General features: G+C 42.0%; 1 protein-coding gene across 1 annotated transcript in view; it reads left to right on the top strand.

The window, feature by feature from the left end:
- Positions 1–3,580: 3,580 nt before the first annotated feature.
- LOC138372388 (proteasome subunit beta type-7-like) overlaps positions 3,581–17,734 on the top strand; it is a 42,818-nt gene continuing 28,664 nt past the window's right edge. Inside the window, exons 1-2 of the mRNA XM_069337761.1 lie at positions 3,581–3,739; positions 16,342–16,535. Coding sequence (XP_069193862.1) covers positions 3,687–3,739; positions 16,342–16,535 — 247 coding nt within the window. The 5' untranslated portion in view covers positions 3,581–3,686. The remainder of the gene's footprint in view (positions 3,740–16,341; positions 16,536–17,734) is intronic.

Genomic DNA, 17,734 nt, shown 5'->3' with positions numbered 1-17,734 from the left:
TTGCTCGTGACCGTGGATGGTTGTCTACTGCAGGAATACATTACGATGCCTAACGGAAATATAGCTCTTAAGCGTTATTTTTTAGGCGAATTCTGACTCATTGTAAGTATTTAGAGTTTTAAGCCCTGGCTTAAAACCTCTGTTCTACGAACGTTCATCTCCCTTTCTGTCCTCACTCCCACTATTTAAAAAAATAGCAGGACTTTACCTTGACATGTGTGTGTATGTCGAATAAACATTGCAAACATGGTAATGTTTTTAAATATTGCTCGTGAACTGTCGATATAAAAGTAGTAGCTGAGTTTTTTACTCTACTTTTTATACAAAACCTATTTTAACTTATTTTATTAAATTTTGTATATTATAATGATATCTTTTTTGTAAACAATAGCTACGTTTCTTGACTAAAGTATTTGTAAATCTCCACTAAATGACCCAGAGCTGGTTGCGTACAAGAGACAGTTCGCTAACGTATTATAAAACCTAAACACAATTAACAAAAACCTAACATAAACACACCCTAAAATAAAAAAAAAATGTCCGCAAATATATTAGAACCACTATAAGATACAAGCTATACAGGTTTTAATAAAGAAAACCTGCAATGTACGAAAGAAGCGGAAGGCTCCATCAGTGTTGCCAGATTGGGCTATAAGTAGCGATTTGGGCTACTTTTGAGCCCCGAGCTCCCAAATTTTTATTTAGCTACTTGCTACTTTTTGGGCTAATTTAAAAGCAAGCTGGGCTAATTTGGGCTATTAATTTTAAGAAACTCACTGATGATTATTTATGCTTTAATAATGTAATGTGTACAAATCACAGCCGCGTCCAATAGTCTGACTGACTAGGCCACTTACCGCAGGAGGCTTGGTCAGAGACCGGCCTCCTGGGGACATTGATCCTAGGAACCTTCTAAAGAAAAAGTAACCGCAAGGCAAGGTAATCCTCCCCCAGGGGCCATAGATTTCCCAACCTTAATTGTCACTAATATTTCATCCAGAAAGCTACAGCTGGTTCCATAGATCTTCATTAAGGAGAGAAAGTTATCTAGACATTTACAGATTGATAAATAATGGGAAAGATCCCTTACAGTTAATATCTTTGTCAGGAAGACGATGGTTGGCAAGGAGCGGTAGTGTAAAGTGGCTGTTAGATCAGTGGGATTCTTTAACTCGTTACCAATTCACTTCTTCCTCTTGTGATAAGTATGTTGCAAGACAACTATTTTCAATGTACTCTGATCCGCCAATAAGCTATATTTTACATTTCTCAAACCAATCGTAAATGATTTTGAAAAGATGAATCTACTTTATCAAAAAGATGAAGCAGATCAGTATAGCCTTCACACTGACTTAGAAAACTTTACCCTTGGAATATTCAGAAGAGTCGTGCATCTTGATCACGTAAAGCTTGATGTTAATTTGGACTATAATTCTATATATCTGCCCCAGGAGAAACTGGACATTGGTTACGAATTTTTAACACTTATGGCCACTAACTGACAAAACAATTTTATAACCCAGGAAAAGTTTCAAAATATTCAAGAAAGATGTCATCATATTTTTAGTGAAAGTTTGCAAATAGCTTCTTTCTCGTATTCTAAGTAAAGAACACTGTTTTTTCCCAAAAACGGTGGGTTTTCTGAGGGAAGAGAAAACGTATGTCTGGAAGCTGACTTTAACCGCCCAAGCTGCGCGTGCAACGAGCCGAAGTTATATAAGCCCGGCCTGCAGACTGCGTGGCCCCTCTTCCTGACAAGCCAGCAGCTGCTCTCTTACAAAACGCCCACCCTCCTCCCGGGATCCTCTGCATCCTCTGTTTTATTTTGAAAGGGACGGCCCACAGACGTGCTCAAGGGGCACTTGTTCTAGCATGCTAAGCATTTGCTGTATCTTTGGGGGTGCTCCGCCGGAACCCCCAAAGTGATAAGCCTGCAGATAGCTAAGAAATATTCCCATGAATTGTAATTAAATTAATGCAACTTTCATTTACTACCTATAGATATAGTTATTAATTGTAATTGATTTCTACTTTATCATTATAAGGATTATTCATTATAATTATTCCTTAATACTTTATTGTTATGCACTAGTCAATAATTATTCATCATTCATCCTAATTAGCTATTTGATTCATTAAAAATAATTGCTTATCATTATACTATTTGTTATTATTATTATTATTTATTATATAATAATAATAATTAATTTATTATTTATTAATTTATTATATATTAATTTATTATTTACCATTATAAAATAAACAAGTCCCCAATCTGAGCACGTTTTCATCCGGCTTCGCTGGCCTGCGGAGTGGGGGGTGCTGCGCCGGATCCCCAAGTCTAGGGCTGCCCGCAGCTACTTACCATATGTCAAGTGCTCTCTTGTAGTGCAAGTTGGGGGTTGCAGACTTTACATGTAAACTAGGCACTAGTATATCATTACCCCTGGAAATTCTTATCTATTCTTTTCTATGCCCTCTGTGTATACAGAATATATTTTATACATACTGTACTGGCTGTGCCACTCAATTAACTCTGGCATTGTTTTTAATTATAGTATTAAGCTGATTGCGAGTACTGCAACATTGCTTCGGCTAGCCGGCACTAGGCACGGTTAATGTCCTACGACTCATTCCCTTAGTTGCATCTTTGCAGTACTGGCATTCTACTCAGTCATGTTACACGACATCTTTTATTGTGGTACAGCAGTTGCTCTGTAAACATTACTTAATACATTAAGGTCCTCCCACTCCTGGCTTGTTTTTTCTCCCCGATCAGAAATGCTGAAACTTTCAAAGAGGTGAAAAATCTGTCACCTAGCATACGCCTAATTAAGCCACACACGGCCACCATTTTCAGAACTTCTATTAATACCAGCTGACCAATCTAAGCTTAGTGAAATTGAAAGTCAGTGGCGCCGACTGTTAACCATTGACTGATCCAACATTTGTGAAGGACAAATTCCAACATCTGGATCGTCATTTTGGACCAAGACAATAACTTAAGAATGCTGCTGGCGATCCCATACTGATTGACCTCGCTGAGTTTGCATTAAAACTATACACCTTACCAATCAGTAATGCTCTGGTTGAACGGGTATTTTCGAGAGTAACGTCTGTGAAAACTAAACTGAGAAATCGAATGGGACATGAGCTTTTGACATCAGTCTTGAGAATCAAAACATATCTTGAAGAAAACGGAACTTGTTGCTCATCATTTGAACCACCCATGTCAATGTTTAAATATGAATCTGCAATATACAAGAACATGGTTGTAGATGCAGACGAAGAAGATCTTCTTGATAATCTACAACTGTGAAGACGTAGAAGGACTCCACACCCATTATGCTTCATATACAGCAAATATTGGTAAGTTATCCTATTATCATATTTTTAAATATATATTTGCAGAGATAATATTAATAAAACAATTAAAATCGTGTAATATACTCTATATATCAAAATATATTACTTTGAAACCCATATCAGTCACTAAAAAAAAAAATTGGGCTACTCTTATTGCAAATTCGCTACTTTTAGACCGTCAGCTCGCTACTTGTAGCAATTTGGATCTGGCAACGCTGAGCTGCATACGAAGCGACGGGTTGAGGCCGTGGAGGAGCTTGTCATCTCGTGTGGAGGAGTCGAGTATTTGTGTCGTCGTTCACCTGAGGAAATTTTCAAGGATGGAGGCGGTGGAGCCAGTATTATCCGGGTTCCAGTTCACTAATTTCGCCAGGTGAGGCTGGTTGTCCTGCTGGAGGGGCAGTTATTGGTAATTACCTTCGGTGTCGGCAGTTTGAGGTCCCAAGTTAGACACCAAATCTCGAAGTTAAAACAGCCTAAAATCTGATTCAAGTTTGTATTTGTATTTTGCTGAAATCTTTGACTTTTAAGAACAGATAGATTAATTTTGGTTTTAAATTTTGCCCCGAGGGGCGAGTTTATTGAGCAGCGCCACATATCCTTTGAATGGACATACTCCCATAACAGCATGTACAACACCTCCCCAATAGGAAGAAAACCCGCTGGGTTGTTCATCCTGTCGCTTGTACCCAGACACAGCTGGGGCTTGCTGAACTGTTTCAAGTGAACAGCTTATCAAAGAAGAAGATTAACATTTGTCAACTCTAAAGTACTTATTTTATCTTGTGGATGCAAAATGGGGGAATCTTTATAAGAATAGTATCTATACTTGATAAATAGTGTTTTCTTAACTCAATGTGAGATTTATTATTCTACACATATTTCTAATGTCTCAGATGTTCACACACACTCGGGTAGTGGTCAAGGCGGTGTCCGTCACTCGTCAGATTCTGCAACTCCTCGGCTCAACTGTTATTTCCATTCCGCATTTCCATGGATATTTGTATCCAAGATGAATTCTTGCTATTACTAATTCTCTCCCGTGGCCACCTCCTCTTCGTCCATAATGATTGGGATTGCCAGCGGCGACCGTATTGTACCATCGTACAGATTCACTGATTTGTTCTACTATCCTCCTTTCCTCGGTAACCTTGTCACAGTGATATTGCCTGATGATACCTCTAATTTGTAGAGGAGTCTTAGGTATGAAATATTCAATGTGGTCTCCTTTAGGACCTTCAGCAGCCAGCACATCTGCTCATTCATTCAGATATTTGACAATTCCCTGATTGGTTAGTACTCTCACTGCTCTCTTGATTTCAGCGACTATTGCAGTATTTTCTGCCCGATTTTTACTAAGGCTTTGTAGCGCTGCTTTTGAATCAGTGCAGATCATTGCGCCATTAGTGTTTCGTTCAAGGAATCTTAACGCCATAAACATGGCAGTTAACTCCATTGCACTGAAGAGGCATAGTTCTCAATACTGTACGTGCTTTTCCTTCATTTCTGAGTTGAAAGGCATTATTCATAATTACTGTGTATACTGCACAAACCCTGTCATATTGACAGGGTTAGATGACCCATTAGTGTAGATTTGATCCAATTAATTTCTGGCTTCTTTATAGATTTCCACAAGATAATTGTGCCTCATTTCTTGTGGTATCATATTGAACTTTTTTTTATTGCCTAAGGAGGTAATTAACCCCTCTACAGGCATGAGCTCACTGGCTTGCTCAAGCAGGTGAAGGTCTAAAGATGTAGCAGACTGATCTGTGATGCCATCTTTTGCTTCTCCTTGTAGCACAGAACTCAGTTTTTTCTTGGCAATATCATTGTAATGGGGATCTCTGGCTATCTTAATTGCAAGCTTAGCATTCAGTTCCATAATTCTGCTCTTTAACACTGGGGAGGGACAAAACTCATAGATTAGATGTTTTGGCAGTTCTTGGGACTCCGAGAATGATTGTCATGGCTTTATTTTGTATACTTTCAAGTTTTTTTCATATTGCTTTGGGAGTAAGTGCATAAAACTGGTGCGGCATAGTCTATGACAGAGTGCGCACAGTCCGTGTACATCAAGGGAGCCGGTCGGCCGAGCGGACAGCACGCTGGACTTGTGATCCTGTGGTCCGGGGTTCAATCCCAGGCGCCGGCGAGAAACAATGGGCAGAATTTCTTTCACCCTATGCCCCTGTTACATAGCAGTAAAATTGGTACCTGGGTGGTAGTCAGCTGTCACGGGCTGCTTCCTGGGGGTGGAGGCCTGGTCGAGGACCGGGCCGCGGGGACACTAAAGGCCCCGAAATCATCTCAAGAACCTCAAGATAACCAAGATCATTTTAAGCACAGCAATAGAGGCCCCGTGCCCATTCCAGGTCATAGCTTTCAGTGCCATGATCACAATGACATAATCACAATATCTCAGTAATTAACTTGAATGTAAGATCTCTAAGCAAACACTTTGATGATGTTAGTGCCTTGATTGAAACTATTGGCAACAAATTCTATTTTATTATACTTGCTGAAACGTGGTTAAAAAGAGGATACTATTCGACTCTTTAACATCCCGAACTACTCAGCAATTCACAACTGTCGACCAATTCAGAGAGGTGGTGGTACTGCTCTTTACTACCACCAAGAACTAACATGCTTAAAAGTAATTAGAACTAGAGACTACTGTGCGGAGTATATCTTCGCCAGTTTCAGAGTCAAGGGTGCCGAGTCTGTCCTGACTGTGGGAGCAGTCTATAGAATTCCTAACACTGATGTGTCCGAATTCAACTCTAACCTTAGAAATCTAATACTAGATAATAGACTGAACAAAAAACATCTAATTATCTGAGGGAACTTTAATATTGACCTCTGCGAGCCTGAAAACCCTACTGCTGCCAGCTTCCTCAACTGTATGAATTCCTGGTTCCTCATACCCTTAATCACTAGACCTACTAGAATCACTGATAGTACTGCCATGGCTCTTGATCACATCTGGACCAACATAACCTCTTCACTTACTTCAGGGATAATCATCGATAGCACTAGAGACCTTTACCCCACATTTCTCCTAACTAACATTAACAAACCACCTCTAGAGACAAGGGAGATAAGCTTTAGGCTGCACAATGAAACTGCCATAGGCAATTTTATAGCTGCTGTTGCCAATGTCAACTGGGAGTCCGAATTAGGTAACATAGGGGACATCAACCTAGCAGTGCAACCTTTTCTTCAAAAAACTCTTAGCCTTTATAACACCCACTGTCCTATGCTATTAAAACAAGTCATAACTAAAAGGCTAAAAAATCCATGGCTTACAAAGGAAATACTTAAATCCATTAATAAAAAACATGACCCTGAGAAGAAGTACAGTATAGGTTAGGAATTGTCTCCAAAGAATTTTCAAAGAATTACTCGTCATTGCTATCTAAAATAATTAGAAGAGCCAAAACTAAATACTACGAAGATAAATTTACCCAAACAAAGGACAACATTAAGAAAACATTATTATAGTGTGGGTTGGCGGTGTTGTCGTCGTTGCTCCTTTACGGACAACCCAACCCACAACTCGGTAGAGTGCTTATACTTAACCAAGAGATCACACTAGGCACTTCTGGCTCTTGGAGAGGGGCTCAACGTCACACATTTAGGGGATGCAGCTCCAATACTTAGCCTCGTTGTCACGTGCACACACCCACTCGAGCTGCTGTGACTCCCCTCTCTCTCCTTATGTGATATGATCTCCTCAATCCCCCTTTCTTATTAGCTTTCCGTCCTACCCTGCCCACAGCGGTGGTTCTTGGCTGTCTGGCTGGCTGGCTGGCTGGCTGGCTGTGTCTGGCTGGCTGGCTGTGTCTGGCTGGCTGGCTGTGTCTGGCTGGCTGGCTGTGTCTGGCTGGCTGGCTGTGTCTGGCTGGCTGGCTGTGTCTGGCTGGCTGGCTGTGTCTGGCTGGCTGGCTGTGTCTGGCTGGCTGGCTGTGTCTGGCTGGCTGGCTGTGTCTGGCTGGCTGGCTGTGTCTGGCTGGCTGGCTGTGTCTGGCTGGCTGGCTGTGTCTGGCTGGCTGGCTGTGTCTGGCTGGCTGGCTGTGTCTGGCTGGCTGGCTGTGTCTGGCTGGCTGGCTGTGTCTGGCTGTGTCTGGCTGGCTGGCTGTGTCTGGCTGGCTGGCTGTGTCTGGCTGGCTGGCTGTGTCTGGCTGGCTGGCTGTGTGTGGCTGGCTGGCTGTGTGTGGCTGGCTGGCTGTGTGTGTCTGTCTGTGTCTGTCTGTGTCTGTGTCTGTGTCTGTCTGTCTGTGTCTGTGTCTGTCTGTCTGTGTCTGTGTCTGTCTGTCTGTGTCTGTCTGTCTGTCTGTGTCTGTCTGTCTGTGTCTGTCTGTCTGTGTCTGTCTGTCTGTGTCTGTCTGTCTGTGTCTGTCTGTCTGTGTCTGTCTGTCTGTGTCTGTCTGTCTGTGTCTGTCTGTCTGTGTCTGTCTGTCTGTGTCTGTCTGTCTGTGTCTGTCTGTCTGTGTCTGTCTGTCTGTGTCTGTCTGTCTGTGTCTGTCTGTCTGTGTCTGTCTGTCTGTGTCTGTCTGTCTGTGTCTGTCTGTCTGTGTCTGTCTGTCTGTGTCTGTCTGTCTGTGTCTGTCTGTCTGTGTCTGTCTGTCTGTGTCTGTCTGTCTGTGTCTGTCTGTCTGTGTCTGTCTGTCTGTGTCTGTCTGTCTGTGTCTGTCTGTCTGTGTCTGTCTGTCTGTGTCTGTCTGTCTGTGTCTGTCTGTCTGTCTGTCTGTCTGTCTCTGTCTGTCTGTCTGTCTCTGTCTGTCTGTCTGTCTCTGTCTGTCTGTCTCTGTCTGTCTGTCTCTGTCTGTCTGTCTCTGTCTGTCTGTCTCTGTCTGTCTGTCTCTGTCTGTCTGTCTCTGTCTGTCTGTCTCTGTCTGTCTGTCTCTGTCTGTCTGTCTCTGTCTGTCTGTCTCTGTCTGTCTGTCGGTCTGTCTGTCTGTCTGTCTCTGTCTGTCTGTCTCTGTCTGTCTGTCTGTCTCTGTCTGTCTGTCTCTGTCTGTCTGTCTCTGTCTGTCTGTCTGTGTCTCTGTCTGTCTGTCTGTGTCTGTGTCTGTCTGTCTGTCTGTCTGTCTGTCTGTCTGTCTGTCTGTCTGTCTGTCTGTCTGTCTGTCTGTCTGTCTGTCTGTCTGTCTGTGTCTGTCTATCTGTCTGTCTGTCTGTGTCTGTCTGTGTCTGTCTGTGTCTGTCTGTGTCTGTCTGTGTCTGTCTGTGTGTCTGTCTGTCTGTCTGTCTGTCTGTCTGTGTCTGTCTGTGTCTGTCTGTCTGTCTGTCTGTCTGTCTGTGTCTGTCTGTCTGTCTGTCTGTCTGTCTGTCTGTCTGTCTGTCTGTCTGTCTGTCTGTCTGTCTGTCTGTCTGTCTGTCTGTCTGTCTGTGTCTGTCTGTGTCTGTCTATCTGTCTGTCTGTCTGTGTCTGTCTGTGTCTGTCTGTGTCTGTCTGTCTGTCTGTCTGTCTGTCTGTCTGTCTGTCTGTCTGTCTGTCTGTCTGTCTGTCTGTCTGTCTGTCTGTCTGTCTGTGTCTGTCTGTGTCTGTCTATCTGTCTGTCTGTCTGTGTCTGTCTGTGTCTGTCTGTGTCTGTCTGTGTGTCTGTCTGTCTGTCTGTCTGTCTGTGTCTGTCTGTGTCTGTCTGTGTCTCTGTCTGTCTGTCTGTGTCTGTCTGTCTGTGTCTGTGTCTGTCTGTCTGTCTGTCTGTCTGTCTGTCTGTCTGTCTGTCTGTCTGTCTGTCTGTCTGTCTGTCTGTCTGTCTGTGTCTGTCTATCTGTGTCTGTCTATCTGTGTCTGTCTGTCTGTCTGTGTCTGTCTATCTGTGTCTGTCTGTGTCTGTCTGTCTGTGTCTGTCTATCTGTGTCTGTCTGTCTGTCTGTGTCTGTGTGTCTGTCTGTGTCTGTCTGTCTGTGTCTGTCTGTCTGTGTCTGTCTGTCTGTCTGTCTGTCTGTGTCTGTCTGTGTCTGTCTGTGTCTGTCTGTGTCTGTCTGTGTCTGTCTGTGTCTGTCTGTGTCTGTCTGTGTCTGTCTGTGTCTGTCTGTGTCTGTCTGTGTCTGTCTCTGTCTGTGTCTGTCTCTCTCTGTCTGTCTGTCTGTCTGTCTGTCTGTCTGTCTGTCTCTCTTTCTTTCTTTCTTTTTTTTTGTTTTCCTTCCCTCCCTCCTGGGAAGCCTCACTAGGACAAGGGCAAACACCAGCAAATTGGAATGCATTTACTGGACAAAGCACATATACACACACACATAATAATAATGAATCCTATACTATTACAATCAGGTTGCACTCCAACACCATCAGAACTATCATCAGCTTATCAAGTGGTATTCTTTCTCCTGATTCACCACCTGATATTATCAACCTCCTCAAGTAAATCAAGTATTATATTACAATGTTGCCCTATCAGCAAGAGAATATATATATATGTAAACATGTACAAGGAAAATCAGCGTATGAATGCTGATTTTGATATATCAGTATGTATCAGGAACATATATCAGTATAAATGTTCCTTGATACACAACAATGATCAGTTGATTACCCTATCAGTCCTAGAACACATACAACTGTAGGTAATCCAGCCTACGACTGTAACTCCATACTTCAGTACAAACACCTTGGTACAAAAATGGCAAACTATCACTCGCCTTTCACTGCGACTTACACGCTAAAGCCAAACACTCTATCAACTCCCTACAAGTGATCATTTAGAACTTCCCTTCCACATCTGAAATTTCACTACCCTGATATCTTCAGGTTCTTCCGGGCTTAACTACCAGGATCCTCTGCAGCTCCTCCAGGCTGCTACACCATGAAGTTTTCCTCGAGCAACTATGGTGCTTCACCACCTCTACAGAAGCACGTGACACTCCTCTTCACTGCTTCTCCTCACAGCTCGAGGTCTTCTCCTCCACTACCTTGGAGTCTCATCAATTACTCCCTCTGTGCTGGCTTCGAAGTTCTCAGCAACTTCTTCCCCAAAGACAAACCACAGATTGTCTAGTCGAGGGCACTATCCCTCTTCCGGCGTCTGGTCAGGGCGCTCCACACAGCCCACGAAAATGTCTCTGGGCAGCTTAATAAACTCTCCTCGCTGTCTAGGACTTGAGACCACAACGTTCTCAGCTCAATTCCACAGCTGGCACGTCTGCACACTTCTCTTCTCTTGGAGATATATCACTAGGGGTTCCTTTCTGACGGGAGCTCAAATGGAGCGCGGCTTTCCCCCTGCGATGTCTGGCCTCAAGTGAGGTCAAAGCCCTCCAGAAGCGAGCCTCATGCCTCCCGCAAATTGTCCACATCTCCTAACCAGTCATTTATCTATTTTCTTATTTACTGCCCATAATCTCAAATTGTTCATTAAATCCAACAAGCTATTTTACATCCATGTTATTGCCTCTATATTTCCTATACCTTCTAGTTAGGTCAGGTTTGTTGAATAACTCTCAAGGAGGAGACTCGTTTCTCCTGTAGGCTGAGATCATAACAACATGGAGCATAATTTCACAAATATTGGGATCAAAGAGGAGTTTAAATAACAAACCAATACTCCTGTCAAATAACGATGGTCAGCTTACAGCCTCTGATACTGCTATTGAGTTAAATAGGTTCTTCTCTTCCATTGGGTCATCCCTTGCAAATGATATTCCATCTTCCAGTACTGATGTTCAGGACTATCTTACAGGTAACTATCCACAGTCTCTGTACCTAACGCCTGCAAATTCCACTGATGTTAATGAGATAATCCATTCCCTTAAAACCAAGTCTAGTGCCCTTGAGGAGATACCAACTTTAATTTACAAAAAAGCCTCCAGATCTTTAGCCCCTGCTATTGCATTGCTCTTCAACAAGTCACTTGAACTCCAAACCTTTCCAGTTATTCTAAAAAAAAAATGAGAGTAACCCCTGTCCACAAATGTGGTGATCTCACTGATGTTAACAACTACAGACCTATATCAATCCTGCCAAACTTGTCAAAAATATTTGAAAAGCTAATCTACAAGCAGCTTTACTCTTATCTAGCCAAACTCAATATACTTAGCTCTTGTCAATATGGCTTCAGATCCAAAAAAAGCACTAACGATGCACTTATTAGTATGATTAACTTGATACATGCAGCTCTTGATAAAAATGAGTTCCCTGTTGGGTTATTTGCGGACCTGCGTATGGCTTTTGACACTGTCAACCACCAAAACCTACTTCTTAAATTACATCATTATGGAGTCAGAGGTCACTCCCTGCAATACCTCAAATCTTACCTTACTGACAGGCTCCAGTATGTTACTGTGAATAATTAAATTTCTCCCACCCTACCCATCAACATTGGTGTTCCTCAGGACAGCATACTTGGCCCTCTCCTCTTTCTCATCTACATTAATGACCTTCCAAATGTCTCCCAACACTTCAAACCATTTCTATTTGTTGACAACACAACCTTCATTTATTCCAGTCCTGACCCCCTTGCTCTTAATGTCACAGTGAATACTGAGCTAAGCAAAGCCCATCTTTGGCTAACTGCCAACAATCTCACCCTCAACATTGACAAAACTTTATATATTTTGTTTAGCAATAAATCCTCAAATCAAATTAATCTCAGGATAAATAATACCCAAATTTGTAACAAAATAGATGGCAAATTCCTTGGCGTTCTCATTGACCACAAACTGAATTTCCAGGGACACATTCTAAATATATCAAAAAAAGTTTCAAAAACTGTTGGTATTCTTTCTATGATCAAATATTATGTACCTCGCCCTGCCCTTGTGACGCTCTATTACTCCCTCATCTTTCCTTATCTCAATTATGGTATTTGTGCTTGGGGGTTCTACTACCCAAAATCATTTACGTCCTCTAATTACTCAACACAAAGCTGCTATTAGGACAATATCCAACTCTGACCCCAGACATCACTCGGTACCCCTACTCAAATCTCTGAATGTGTTAGATATTAAGTCACTGCACATCCTCTCATGTGTATTATATATATATATATATATATATATATATATATATATATATATATATATATATATATATATATATATATATATATATATATAACTGAAAACTCACACCCCAGAAGTGACTCGAACCCATACTCCCAGGAGCCACGCAACTGGTATGTACAAGACGCCTTAATCCACTTGACCATCACGACCGGACATAATGAGGTGATAGCCGAGGCTATTTGAACCACCCCACCGCCGGCACTCGGATAGTAATCTTGGGCATAGCATTTTACCAAATCACCTCATTCTTTGGGGCACACGTGAGGAACACAAATGCGAACAAGCCTGAATGGTCCCCAGGACAATATGCAACTGAAAACTCACACCCCAGAAGTGACTCGAACCCATACTCCCAGGAGCCACGCAACTGGTATGTACAAGACGCCTTAATCCACTTGACCATCACGACCGGACATAATGAGGTGATAGCCGAGGCTATTTGAACCACCCCACCGCCGGCACTCGGATAGTAATCTTGGGCATAGCATTTTACCAAATCACCTCATTCTTTGGGGCACACGTGAGGAACACAAATGCGAACAAGCCTGAATGGTCCCCAGGACAATATGCAACTGAAAACTCACACCCCAGAAGTGACTCGAACCCATACTCCCAGGAGCCACGCAACTGGTATGTACAAGACGCCTTAATCCACTTGACCATCACGACCGGACATAATGAGGTGATAGCCGAGGCTATTTGAACCACCCCACCGCCGGCACTCGGATAGTAATCTTGGGCATAGCATTTTACCAAATCACCTCATTCTTTGGGGCACACGTGAGGAACACAAATGCGAACAAGCCTGAATGGTCCCCAGGACAATATGCAACTGAAAACTCACACCCCAGAAGTGACTCGAACCCATACTCCCAGGAGCCACGCAACTGGTATGTACAAGACGCCTTAATCCACTTGACCATCACGACCGGACATAATGAGGTGATAGCCGAGGCTATTTGAACCACCCCACCGCCGGCACTCGGATAGTAATCTTGGGCATAGCATTTTACCAAATCACCTCATTCTTTGGGGCACACGTGAGGAACACAAATGCGAACAAGCCTGAATGGTCCCCAGGACAATATGCAACTGAAAACTCACACCCCAGAAGTGACTCGAACCCATACTCCCAGGAGCCACGCAACTGGTATGTACAAGACGCCTTAATCCACTTGACCATTATGTCCGGTCGTGATGGTCAAGTGGATTAAGGCGTCTTGTACATACCAGTTGCGTGGCTCCTGGGAGTATGGGTTCGAGTCACTTCTGGGGTGTGAGTTTTCAGTTGCATATTGTCCTGGGGACCATTCAGGCTTGTTCGCATATATATATATATATATATATATATATATATATATATATATATATATATATATGTGTGTATATCACGAAAATAAACACGTGATTAAGAATGTGACAATGTCAGACCACGGAGGAAAAATGAAACAGGAAATTTCCTTAAGTACTTTCGTATATTAAATACATCTTCAGAAGATAGATATATATATATATATATATATATATATATATAATGCTGAACTGTAATGCCAATCCTGACCTTAAAAGCTTCATTGAAGGTTGTAACAGAACCTATGAGCACCACACCAGAAACAAATACCTTTTTGATATTCCAAGAGTATGACTTAATCAAACTAGAAATGCTCTACAAATCAAGGGACCCAGAATGTGGAATGACCTTCCCAATCATGTTAAAGACTGTACCTCTCTCAGCCAGTTTAAGATAAAAACTAAGCACTTCCTAATTAACTCCCTGTAACCTACCTTACCCCTATAATGTCAACCCATGTCTGTAATTTTTTTAAATAATGCTGTTTGTCGACCAAATTGTATTTTGCTATTTTTCTGCCATGTTCCCCCCTTTTTTATTTTTATATTTTCTCAACACATTTTATACTTTAATCTTAATTAGTATTAAGTTTTAGTCTTTAGTGTTTTTCCTGCCCGAAACGCTCTGCATAATAGTGGCTTTAGGCATTGTATGTACTAGCTCTATCTATAAATTCATCAATATTTGTATCACCCCTTGTATGTATGTACTTTACCTAAATAAAGATTTGAATTTTGAATTTAATTTTTTGAAATTTTGATGAGTAGACTTTTGCATGTTCTATGAGTTGGTTGAGCTGCTCTTTCTTCCCCTTGTTAGCTGACAGTGATGCTCAAGTGTTACACCACTAATTTTTAGTTCATTTTTGTCTTGTTTGTGGAGAGTGAAATTGAGTTCAACACATTTCCTTCCAAGGAGTTCAATGAACTGTTTAATTTTTCCTAATGTGGGAGCTTGTATTAGGACATCATTTACATATCCCACTTATTGTGTTCCTTCCAGAAATTTAATATTGGCAATGGCGCTCATAAGTATGTTAAAAAGTGTGTGGCTTAAGACCCCTGTTGTGAAGTGTTAATCCATGTTGGCATTGTCACAGTTCCTTTGCTCCTGATATTTCACTAGTTTTTTCCCACAATCTTCTCCATCAACTTGCATGGTATGCAAGCTAGTGACATTGGCCCGTAGTTCAGTGCCTCCTGTCTCGCCTTTCTTGAATATCGGGACTACATTTGCTGACTTTCGAATGTTTGGCAGTTCACCTGTTATCAGTGATTTGTTATACACCATGGAGAGTGGCAGGCACAGTGCTTCTGCTCCTTCCTTTAGTATCCATGGTGATATTCCATCCAGGCCTATAGCCTTTGTCACACCCAACTCTAGCAAAAGCTTCCTTACATCCTCACCGGTAATCCCAAACTCCTCTAGTGGTGCCTGGTTAACTGTTCCTTCTCTTATCTCGGAAACTTCTCCTTGCTCTAATGTGAAGACCTGGAATTTCTTATTTAGTTCCTCACACACTTCCTTGTCGTTTGTAGTGAATCTGTGGCTGTGCAGCAATTTAGGTCAAGTCTTTGCCTTGCTTGCTATGTTATTTTTGTATTGCCCTTCTGCCTCTCTTCTCACCCTGACATATTCATTCCTGGAACTGGTATCCTCTGCTCTAGAGTGTTTTGTTATTTCTATAGTGTCTCCATGCCCTTTTACTTAGTTGCTTTGCAAGCTTACATCTCTGATTAAACCATGGGTTTCTCATCTGCATTTAATTGTTTCCCTTTTGAACTTGTCTAAACTCGTCTGCTGTCTCCTTACACTTCTACGTGATGTATTCCATCATTTCTTGGGCTGTCATTCCCCTGAGCTCTGTTTTCCCTTGTTATATCTGTTAGAAATTTTTCTTATTTCCACATTGTTTTTCTTACGGAATACCAGCCTTTTGTTTTCAGGTCCCTGCCTTGAGTACATTAACCCCTCTTCGACCAGATACTCAAACGTCAGGTTTGTGTGGGGGGGGGGGGGGTGAGAGGTTGTACTATAGGTCACAACGTGGGTAAACACTATAGAAGCCAGTGCACATTGAGAGGCATATCTCATCAAAGTTGTAAGTTTTCCATGTTTGCCACTCCATTTTTTCCACACTTGGAGCATAGGAACTATTGAATTTTGGGAAGATTCTTGGAGTAGTGGCATCCAACAGTTGGTCAGATGGGGAACTAAGGCCCTGCTTGGTGAGCCAGAGCTGTGAGCATAATGCCAAGGTTGTGTTAGGTTAAACTTTTGACTGAATTCTGTACTGGACTGAGTTATTCCCATTTATCCTTAAAAACTGTATGACCAGACAGACATAGTTTGAAACTTTCCTCAATACTCTGGTGCAGAATCTAACCTCCTGTGTTAGATTCTCCCTTGCAATGATTTCGGGGCTCGGCATCCCCATGGCCTGGTCCTCGACCAGGCCTCTTACTAAGAGTTAGTACATACTTGCATTAGGGAGCAATTAAGAGTACTGCTCAGAAAAGGGGTTTCTTATACTGTATACTGAAAGCCTGAGTTATTGTTTACCTTTATAATAGATATATTTTATGGACTTTCATGTGTGTTTACTTAATTTGCAGAAATGAAAGTCTGGTGGCCAAAGGATTCCCAATGCCAAAATCTCGTAAGACAGGCACTACCATTGCTGGTGTAGTGTTTAAAGATGGGGTTGTGCTTGGTGCTGACACACGTGCTACGGAGGGAGACATTATTGCAGACAAGAACTGTAGTAAAATCCATTATCTCCAGCCAAACATGTACTGCTGTGGAGCAGGTATGTGGTGATTGCTTCCCTTTGTGATACAGAAAGGTTAATTTAATGCAATAGATCCATTATCATAGCTTAGCAAATACAGTGGAACCTCTATTAACGAGTGGCTCTATTAACGAGTTTTTCCAGTAACGAGCAAGCCACTCGCAGCAAATTTGTCTCTATTGACGAGCTCGCCTCTATTAACGAGTGAAACCACATGGCGCTTTCTAGCGTCTCGCGGGTTCTCGCAAATTCTCGGACGCCTCCGACGCCAGTGTTGTTGTTGTATCTCACACGACAAGCTTATGGATTTATTTGAGCTTTTCTTTGGGTTTTTAGTGGTTTTGCGACTACAATTTGTAACACACGATGTCTCCAAAGAAGCTGCTTGCTAAAGATAGTGTTGTCAAGAGGAAGAAAGACACAATTACTGTGGATTTAAAGAAGGAAATTATAGCAAAGCATGAGTGTGGTGTCTGTGTGATTGATCTCACAAGGAAGTATGGCAGGTCCTCATCAACAATTTACACCATTAGTAAGGGAATGAGGAGGTAAGGGAGGATGCTGCCTCTTCCACTGAGATCAGGGAAGTGTTTGGAATGTTTGAAAAGGTGAACGCATTCTTGGAAAAGCTGCCCTGATAAAGCAGTGACAACCCGGTGTGTAAAAATGTTTAATTAATTTATCACTTTGTGATAACACTTTATGAAAGTGTTATCACTTTTGCAGGTATATGTCGCTTGAACGTAACACACTTTTTTTCTCTTGAATGCACCCAAACACCGCGCTCAAGCGTCATTTGAGCAAATATTTCTATAAAATCCAATTCTTATCCGATCGACTTGGGGATTGTATAAATGTTTGCCATGAAATTTCCGTTTTCTTTAATAACCACATTGCCTATTTGAGAAAACGGCATTGTATTGTATCTTCGTGGTAAGACTTATATTGTTGACACAACGAGTGTAATCAACATAGTTTTTTATTTGGTGCTGGTCTAACGCATCCTTGTGTGACATTTGAAATGAAATTTGGGTGAAATTCCCAAGAAGAGAGAGTCCGCCTGACTCAGAGGTGGATTCTCCTTCCACACCATAACCCCTCTCATCCTTCCCACCTCCCCATCGTCTCCCTCAAGCCAGCAACTACTCTTCATAAGGTAAAGTAAATATTAAAACACTACAACAAAACATTTATATTTACATGTGCAATATTATATT

This window comes from Procambarus clarkii, chromosome 38 (assembly GCF_040958095.1).
Source record: "Procambarus clarkii isolate CNS0578487 chromosome 38, FALCON_Pclarkii_2.0, whole genome shotgun sequence".
Taxonomy (NCBI): Eukaryota; Metazoa; Arthropoda; class Malacostraca; order Decapoda; family Cambaridae; genus Procambarus; species Procambarus clarkii.
This window is presented reverse-complemented; position numbering and strand designations above follow the sequence as displayed.